The following is a 10,856-nucleotide window of genomic DNA, read 5'->3' as shown; positions in this document are numbered from 1 at the left end:
GGTCAGCTCTGTCCTACCCAGAGTTTCTTGAGGCCAGCCCTATGACTTTGGAATCCAGTGACATATGAGACAATTCGTCACATATTACCCAGACCTTTTGAGAAATTGAAGATGTTTTTCGATTGTGTCAGTCTACTCGTTTGACTGAACGTATTTTAAAGAATGGTTTGGGATATTGACAAATTTTGCAAGTTAGCCTATGCAAATTAGTCATTAATAGTAGAGGGAACAAATGGTTACTTATTACTAGATCGTGCATGGGCTCTGTGTTGCTGCGCGACAAGGGGCATGGAAAAGATCTGGAAATATACAGTCATTTGGAATTAAACAACTTTATTTCAAAGCTTCTGCATTCTACACGATTAGTTAATCTGCCATTCACCAGTATGCTTGAGCTCACGGGCAAGTTGACAGGCCACACAGGGTCCCAGGAAGCTGGATGTGCAGAAGTCCCCCATTATACTTCCCTGAAACACAGGTGTACTCTACAATACACTAGGGCTGCTGCAACCAGTCCACCACCAGGTGAATAGGATACGTGTCACGAACACTGGGTAACGGGTGTGAATATTAGGGTAATGAATACACGCCAGCAGTTCATTATGTTAAATTGAATATGTGAGGATGCTAGTTATTGTCCTGCCCGGCTTCGACATATTCCATTTTCCATATCTTGCTTTGATAAATAACTACCTGAATGGAAATAAAATCACTTCTATTTTTAAAAAAAAAAAGATCACGTGAATACGAATTAGGAGATAAACATCGTGTTTTGGCCAATTTCCAGGTTTTACTGACTCTTTGAAGCACGGGAATTCATTTGGAACTGATCCTTAATATCGATATCGAAGCAGTATCTGCGCGAACTGTATGCAATCGGTTTACTCTCATGAACATGGCGATGTCATTGGTACTCAAAAGTCAGTGTAGTGTTTTGGCAGTGTAGTGAAACGTTTTGCTTATTCAGCATGGATTTCCAACATACGTCGGGGCAAAATAGATCGTTCATGTTTAAATCATCTCCTCAAAGACATGTTACGGCTGGGCCCACTTGTATGAAGCGATCTTAGCTGGACGATGCTCTTAACGTTTTGGACTGAGTGTACCTTTTCCACTCTGCATATCATAAAACAAACAAACACGAAAGATGTTCTGCCACCTTTCTAGGCATATCCTAAGGAGCTTCAGCTGAAAAAGACTCGTCTTCATAAACAATATAAGACTTGTCATATAAAATGGTCGATCTCTTTCGAATGGGTGACCAACGAACAGATTTACCTGAATATTATGTCTCTCTCTCACGGCCGTTCTCATTGTGACAATGGCGTTGGGAACACAGATAGGAACACAACAGTTTTCACCCATCTTCGAAGCTATCTGGCACATAAGGCATGTACCACAAAAGGTTCCACAGAGACCTGTAACAAATATCCCATAGTTACCGCAGTGTGGCTTACATGAATTGTAACTCATACAACCTGCTGTTAATGGGGCCTGTAATACCAACAACATATAGTCAGATTAAGCGTTCTACAGACACACAGAACCTGTAAGACAAACAGTATGTAGTCAGTGAGAGCATTCTACAAACGGATCATAGTTTCAAATCGCGATATAATAGACTTGCAGCAAACGTTTGTCTTCAAGCACCTCTCCAGAACCAAATCATAATTCAACATCAACATTTCGATTGGGCAGTAACTGCTATTCCAGCTACTTTGCTTGTGAAGAAAGGAGAGATCGGAGCAGACACTAAAAGTCAAGAAATGCGCTTTTCTTCATCCAGGAACAAGAGGTCATCATGCGTTCATTCTTGTAAGAGCAACAAAACTGTCCATACGTCGTGTGTCACATAACACTAAATCGACAATAGTAACATTGAAAAAGAGATAAGTCAGTGTACATGTATAGTCAGGATCTTACGTTGCTTTTAAATGTTGGGGGAAAGTAGCAAATTTCATTTAATTTCATTTCTGTCGTAAGAGGCGACTAACGGGATCGGGTGGTCAGGCTCACTGATTTGGTTGACACATGTCATCGGTTCCCAAATGCGCAGATCGATGCTCATGTTGTTAATCACTGGATTGTTTGGTCCAGACTCGATTAGTTACGCCGCCATATAGCTGAAATATGGCTGAGTGCGGCGTAAAACTAACTCACTCACTCACCGAACTAAAGGCAGAGATGATGGGCTGGAAACATACCGGTTACCAGCAGAAATGAGTTATACCATTTTAAGGCAAATTATTTAAATTCGCTCACAAAAAGCAACAAACGTGATTAATCGGGAGATACGAATCAACATAAAGAGCCCATAAAATGCTCTTCAGAATGACTTTACAAAAACAGCTGAAACAGGTAAAGAATGTTTTACCCTCGTCATTTGTTTTATATATTACATGTATATGGCAAAGACTATATTCTACATGTTTGCAAAAACATCTAGCAAGCACCTTTATGAATAGTCGGTATATGACATGGCGAGATATCATTTTGGCACGGTTTATGCATTTCTACTTGTTGACATCCCAGAGTGACGAAACATACTGTTATTATTACTCCAATACAGTGTTTACATTTTGCATATGAAAGAATGGAAAAGGACAAACCCCCGAAATGCTACATAATGCAATGGAAACTATCCATATTTTGGCATATCATTATGACTTCTAAATATCAATTTACTTTAACAAACTTTATACAAGTAGACAAGTCGCCCCACTGGTTCTATGATTGAGTAATTTCCAACCTTTAGTTTGAAAACTGTCTGTGTAAAGTATGGACGGACACACCAAGAGAACCCTTTAGTCTAAAACATCATGCCAATCATAGAATAATGAAAGTATGATAAAAAATACAGTGAATCCCTTCTATCAACTGACAGATTACAAGCAAAAATTCCAAAATCTGAGACATGAAATGGGCGATTCCCAAATTGTAGCCGATTTGAAATGGACTGACTTATGTGCTAGTTTAAATACCCATTCAAGGGTATTTACCAATTGCATTTTTTCATTGTACAATATATAAACAATGTTTTCAAACTATTCATACTATATTTCGCTCTCTGAATGGCACTGTTATTGTCGTAAACATCAAATGGTTTACAATTTACAGTAATCAGGCGATGATAATATACTCTAGACAAAAGCTCACATGTAAATCATTAGACCTCGCTTTTTAGGCTTCCTTGCCGTAAATGAATTTTTCAAATTCTCACACACACATTTAAGGTGCCATTCTTCTCTTTTTATCAATAGAGATATGCAATGGACAATGTTACGCCTGTATATACTAGTTTTGCTTGGTGGTGATATGTGTACAATAACATTCCATAACATGACTCTTCAGCAGTCACTAAACGTATCTGTTAAATGTAAATACATAAAATATCTACATGGATTGATTACATAATGAAATTTCTATTTGTTTAATGTATCCACAGACGATCCAGAGGTGGGGTTCACGAGTGCGCCCCCAACCCTCCCCACTCCCTTGTCCTGAAATTTTGTTGAATGACCATTGAAACTCGGGTGAAAATTAGGTGTGCACCCTAACCAGTTTTCCCAATAGTGTGCAATAAACTGGCATGATGCAAGTGTTGTCTTCGAATACTGATGAATAAAAAATCAGGATAAAGGCCATAGCTGGATAATAGATTGTCTCTATCATTAAATGTAATGCCAGCATCATGTTCCTAACACAAGAAGATAGAAATGCCTTTGAATTCTATTAATGTATCAAACAGACCTTCTGGGAAGGCAGTATGAACTGATAATTGTGTAAACTGCTACATATTATAAGAGCTTTGGTTGACTAAATGCCTCCATAGTCGTGAAACTGAACGAAAATTGGAGTTCTCACTATTATATCCAATACTTACATAGCCTCTTGTTCTGACGTAGAAAACACAGTAACAATATACTGAGTTTTAATGGAGTTTTCACGCAGGAGTGTGAACACATGTCAAAAGGTATCCGATGTAACCAATCTACACCCTATACACCCACTAGGGCCTAGAGTTTCGAAGCTCTCTTAGTGCTAAGATAGTCATACGTTATTGCATGGCAGTTACGACTGTCTCAGACATACAAGAGCTTCGTGAAACGGGTGCCTGGTCTGTCAACCTTGCAGACAATCCTACACCGTACAACATCCATCGGCAACTCATATTATTTGCATCATTCATGTCAATCATAAACTAATCTCAGTTTGTTACTTACATGAACTCATGTCCTCAAAACAGCCGAGCAGTTTTGACGACCACAGCCTCTTCTGAGGGACCAATGCTGGCTGACCTTGCGCACCAGGCTGAAATCATCCAACATTTAAGGAAACTTGAGGTTCTCTAGTTAAAATGTAAATCTCTACATACTGTAAAAAGCACTACGTAATTTTCGTATTCATGTACATAGACAAAAATAGTCTTGATATTTTTATATATTTAAGATCACATAGTTCCAACAACTTCTCCTAGGATCTTTACCTGTCCAATGCAATGTTGAGAAAAATGATAGTTAAGAACTTCTGGATCCGTGTCCTCGAGGTATGAATGAATTAAACATTACAAACATAGATAATGATGATCAATTCTAATAGTGGCTCGGTTTAGAGTGAAGATGGTGATGACGCGGGCTTTAACATCGGCTTCAGCCTGTGCCTATTTCTCAGGCAGCAAACCTTACAATGTACGTCTGTACGCCTGACCACACTCCATGTCACACCTGGTGTAAATGCCATGGAGATACCTGTTAGAATTGGTTTTCAGTAACCCATGCTTGTCGTAAGAGGCGTCTAACGGGATTAGGTGGTCTCTGACTTGGTTGATTTACATCATCGTATCTCAGTTGTGTAGATGTTGTTGATATTGTTGATCCTTATGTTGTTGATTACTAGTGCTGGTTTTAGCATACAACCTGAGATACGATATGTCTCAATACTAACATTTTAGTCATGACGATACATTACCAAAGCAGTGTTGGCTCAAGAGAGGGTTTTTGAGTGTTTTGACTCATCAAATTCAGTGAGGGCCCTCTATTTTACATCTGCCCATCTATTTAACATTAGAGGGGGTCCAGAAACAGTATTTTCATCAATTTGGATCCACTCAAAATTTCAGCCAAAACTAACACTGCCACAGCATGTGCACTGGAGATACGATACGGCACGAATCCCGATATAAGGATGGCGACATGTATCACGACACTAAAATCTTTAATTCTAACACCAACTAAAAAACCACTTAAGATCAAAACAAAAATAATGTTTGAATAAAAGAAAATTCACTTTGAATAAAACAAAATACTTTTATTAACAGAAAACATAGCTCAAAATCATCTTTAAATAGTTTAATATCTGCTTGTTGCAGGATGCTGTCACAACAGTCACATAATTGATTGAAATTTGGGATTGTTTAATTAAAATCGCAATTCGACAATGTTCAAAGTTGAACATCGAAGTATAATGGCCCATTTGAAGTATCGTATTGGGATATGCGACGATGTAAAACTTTGTATCGATTCACTGTATCGGCGGCCCATGGATTGATGCATCAATTCGTATCGATGAATCGTCACACCACTATTGATTGTATGGTCCAAACTCGATCATTTACAGACCGCCGCCACGTTGCTGGACTATTGCTGTGTGCCCCTACCCACATATCTCACCTGGACTACAACTGGTTGTGCCTGTGCCATGGTGAAGCTGATTTACTGCTGAAATGAAAAGCAACAACATTTTTGTAAGGTAGTGATTTGTGTTAAACGCCGAGCATGTATAGCAACATATATTGATGGGAGAAAGCCCTTAATAAGACTGTCAAACATTGTGTACAAACACTGGAATGGAGAGGCTCCAACAGCACAGTAAGCCAGGAAGTCAGTCGTATTCCAGTGGAACCCCGCTTATCCGGACACCAGATATTCATGACAATGTTTACGACTTCCTCACACAACTAATACATTTTTATTGCCTACAGTGCAAAATACACAGTGTTGACCCCCATCATCTGACCAACGGCCATGCTTGATGTTTCTTTGCGATAAAGAGCCCAGCCAGCGTGCATGGGTCGGTATCATGGGATTACTTGTTATAAGATAGGTTCATAATATATCTTGACATGTATTTGTAATCTATTACAATTGAAAATGTTTTAAAAAATGTTTACATTGCTTACATGAATATCGACCGTTATTTACACCAACAACTGACGTCTTGGCAACAGACGTGAATTGACAGAGAATGTCAAAGACATTTCAGCTGATTCAACCAAAGACGTTATTTTGTTACGGTGGACACGGGTACTGCGACTGGAATCTTCATTGTCCAAACTGAACAGGAAGACTGCACTCACAGCTCAGGAAAATATTCACGTCGGAAAATATTACTAATAACTATTGACTTGAAACTGCAGATTGAAAACCACAGTTGAACATATTGAGGAATGGCGGCGGTGTTGGCAACAGTGCATCATGTACGTGGTATGTAAAGACACATACAACAGGCAATGTTGGGAAATTAATGAAATTGTCAAACACGACGTGATAGAAGTTTGCAAAAATCCAACGGAAGACTTTGGTGAAAAATGTGATATTCGAATTTAACCGCAAACCTTTAGCGAATTCAGTACGTTAATGAGCATCACTATCACGGTTGCTGCAAACTCGTTTTACCCAAAATCGAAAAAAAAACCATTGACTCAAATCATTCATTCTGAACTGATATATAGATCAACATATAATTCAGTTTACCTTTTGGTTCATTAACAACAATAACTATCCTGCTCGTCTGCCTATCGAATGGGCTTCCAAGAACTTCAAGTTGTTGACAAAATGTTAAATAGTGTGATTTTAAAGATGTTTGAAGAACTTAATCATCCATAATTTGTAAATAACATTTAAGCAGTATATACGAGGAAGCTGTTTCAATATTTCATTATTTCATCGGTAAGTAATGGAAACATATCCATCGAAATTAGTACCCCGTGGAGATAGGGAATACAGTCATATTGATTACGTTATCGAAAACATTGATAGTGAAACGAAAAACGTTTGTGACAAAAGCCAACTTGCCAATCATTGTGAATTATGGTTTTGTCCATAAAAAGTCATAAACAAATTCAACCAACAAGACAATTCCTTTACGAATTAGTGCATTATACATTTAATGAAATGTGCAAATCATTTTCATTCATTACAATTATCAGTTTTACTTATGAGGTTATATAAAATCGCTGTTTATTAAACTGTTCTTATGACAATATTAAATATTGAAAATCATACGAACTATCATTGTAACACTTATATATAAAGTTTGAAAACATGGTTGACTTAGCTAAGCGTGTCATTTTTTAGGCACATATACTGTTCAAACAAGCAAAATCTTTCAAAAGATAAAGAAATGTATAGCCTGTATCAGTGTATGGTATGACCTCTAATAAAGCTGAATGTAGTTAATGAAGAAAATGTGAACAAATACTAGTATCCAAACGATATTCAAAATACGCATAATAATTAATACTGAAAGTGTAATCGGTGGGATATGGTGATTGTGTTTACATTTATTGAACCGTCCTTCATTTACACAAAATAACCAAATATGTGTCACAATGTTGGCGAGCGACAGCACAAGCAATTTCTTACAAAATGGCCGCCTCGCTGACACGGGTACGCAGGATTTGGCGAGGACTCTTCCTTTGATTCAGGAGTAATGTGTACGTAAATATGTGGTGTAAGTAATCGGAATGATTCTGACTATCTGCATATTGTTACATGTTTTATTGTTTTCATCGTAAATGAGAGAAGAAGTCACAAATTACCGTTGTCTTTCTACGTGATTTTGCGTTAGTCATGGCGTCACGTTGCAAAGGAATTTCGAATGAACACATCACATTACTGTATGTTTTTTAATTTGCTATTTCTTGCTACGATACTTATTCCATGCACATATATTCAAGTATATATAGAGCATATGCATGCTACGAGTAGACCAATGGGTGTCTGAAGTTTGCGAAAATGCTATCCAGTGTAAAGACTGAATTACTCTTTGTTCTCTACATTTCAAATAAGAGCTGTCTTTCGAGCACAGCGTTCGTTTCACACCCAGTATGTTTCGTTTCATTTGGTCAAGACAAAATGTATTAGTGACAAAGACCAGTTGTAATTTGATTTCAAAATATATGAGGAATTTAGTGATACATTCTTCACAGCTGAATATGACATTCTGGTGATGTAAGCGTCTAAATCCCGGCCTTCTTGAAACGTGATTTTGTAAACACTATCCAATATGGCGGAAAACGCACATCGGCGTTCGCGCATTTTCGAATATATTCTTGTGGAGTTTATGTTCAGAATCACCATCACCGATTTCATGACAAACTGATATTCCTGATAATTTATATTAATTCAATAATTATCCTATTTAAAACACACCAAATAACGTTGTGAAATGCGATTTGGTAACGTGTCAAAAATGGCGACATTTATGATGAAACCTGTTCTGCGAGGTAATTTTCAGCACGTTAGTTTGTCTAAGATATAAATGGATAACATAGAAAACATAGAAACATAGAGTTTGAAACTGTGAAACTCTGGCATCCAACAATGCAGTGTTCGATGAGACCATGGTTCGATGATGCTGGTATGACTACAGAATACTCACTCCCCAACTCCTAACTTCTAAACTAACCAAAAGTGATGTTACTGTCTCCAATGGCAACGCGTTTGTTATCTGTAGATGACACACTCCTGATCGTTGTGTTTAATAGTTTTCAGGGACTACAAATGTGAAAGGAATGGTGTCAGAGAGATAACCATTTCGGTACCAAGTTAATTATCTCCTACATCTGGAAAGGTACTGAAAAAAAATCACAAATTAACGCGTTCAATGCCTCAATGCTTGAGTCATGGCACATAGGCGCTATGATACACATTTACCCGTAAAAAGGAAGGGTTAGATGTGGACTCTAGTTTAATTAAGTAAATTAATTAATTTACCTTAATTAGGGAGCAGTGTTTGAACAAGTACATCTGTTGTTACTCCAAACAGTATAAACTAACACAATGGCTTTCGTTTACCTACCGGCAAACCGTAACTTCAAATGGCGTCTGTGATGACGTCGTGTAATGTGACGTCACAGGCACGATTATGACGTCTAAACAACATGGAACACTTTGGCATGTGTTGCTTTGTGTCATGTACGTGCACAGGTCATGTACGTGCAATTGTCAACTTATCATCCAATTTCAAGGACCCTTGATTGTGAGATTTTATCTTTGAAGACTTTTTACAACTGGGATGGACAGATAATCGATTTGTGTTATCTACACAGCGTCTGGATCCAAGAAACAACATGACGCCGTAGTTAGACGAGTTGACATGTGGTCTAGATTCTATATCGTGTTCCAGATCATTGCACTGAGACGACGTGTATGGATAAATGAGTGAGTGAATTTAGTTTTACGTCGCACTCATCAGTATTCCAGCTGTATGGCGACGGTCTGGAATAAAAGAAAAATAAAACGTTTCATATCGTATGGTGGCTTTACACACTTGAGTTTACCAATGTTCTACTAAGATATAATCGTATTTTACGTTATGACTTTTGGGTGTATATGAAGAAAACACACCCTGTTCGGAGTTGCACGTGCATGCTTATGTTGAGAATGCTTGTTACGGGGATCGGTTTGCTGAAAAAGCAGCATACACATATCCTCTTTTAGCGTGTGCTATGTTGACAGACATAGCTATTATATGATTTTATGTATATATTAAGCTTTATTTTGGCCAACCAGTGAAACGCCCAAGCGTTCAGTGCGTCTGAACCGAAGATGACAAATTATTGGTATGCACTAGCCTGGTAAGTCATATCGTGCTATTGGAACACAGCTTAACAATAATCATACTGTTATCGGCGGATTCATACGTAAGCATATACTGTTTCCGCTGAGTGAAGGATGCACCGGGGTCTGGACGTCACAGACACAAATAAAACAAAGACAGGTAAGATCGTGCTCTCGCACGCCAAGCCAGACGAAGCCCAAAGCCTACTTGTACACTAAGTACTGCGACATGGATTTCATCAATACATCAAAGAGTCCATAACACCATCAGACGACGCCTAAAGTCTGCAGGATTCAGAGCAAGACGACCAATCAGACGCCCACTCCTCACACATCAACACCGCTATGTCAGTTTAGCCTGGTGCCAAACTGTCAAATGTCCTCGCTGGAATCTGAGGACATAGAAGGATCTGGTGATCCGATGAAAGCAGATATTTGCTGCATCATACTGGCGGCAGGGCACGCGTTTGGAGAGACAGAGAGACACAGCGTATGATCAGAGGACCATTGAAGCTGATGCTCCATTTGGGGGTGGATCCGTCATGATGTGGGGACCTTGGTACTATGACAATTGGCCTCATCAGTTCCCTGGACACACAATGGACACAGATACCAGAACTTGACCCTGAACGGTGCTGTTGTGCATCATCTCTATAACAATGCTCTCGTCCACTGCTTCATGGACGGTGATGCCGGACCACATCGTGCTGGAACTGTTGTTCAGCACCTCCAACACAACGCCATTGTGACATAACCATGACCAGCCGGAAGTCCATGCATGAATCGAGCTGAGCATTTGTGGGACATTTTGGGACGCAGGGTGAGAGCAAGGGATCCTTCAGTTCAGAACCTTCAGGGAAGGACCCCTGCATTGCATGATGAGCGGCAGCAGATCCCCAAACAGAGAATCACACGTCTGGGCCTAGAGTTTCGAAGCTCTTTTAGCGCAATGATAGTCGTACGTGCCATACAATAACATAAACGTACGACTATATTAGAGCTAAGCGAGCTTCA

The 10,856-nt window shown here is 38.9% G+C and overlaps 1 protein-coding gene across 1 annotated transcript; it reads right to left on the bottom strand.

The window, feature by feature from the left end:
- Positions 1-362: 362 nt before the first annotated feature.
- On the bottom strand, positions 363-5,699 carry LOC137286298 (cornifelin homolog A-like). Its single transcript, XM_067818072.1, has 4 exons — positions 5,670-5,699; positions 4,224-4,311; positions 1,279-1,418; positions 363-467 (listed from the first exon to the last, which is right to left on the bottom strand). Exons 1-4 carry the CDS (start codon positions 5,697-5,699, stop codon positions 363-365), a joined length of 363 nt encoding a protein of 120 aa, XP_067674173.1.
- Positions 5,700-10,856: the final 5,157 nt, after the last annotated feature.

Source organism: Haliotis asinina, chromosome 6 (genome assembly GCF_037392515.1).
Source record: "Haliotis asinina isolate JCU_RB_2024 chromosome 6, JCU_Hal_asi_v2, whole genome shotgun sequence".
Lineage (NCBI taxonomy): Eukaryota > Metazoa > Mollusca > Gastropoda > Lepetellida > Haliotidae > Haliotis > Haliotis asinina.
The sequence above is the reverse complement of the archived record's forward strand: the minus strand, read 5'-3'. Positions and strand labels throughout refer to the sequence as shown.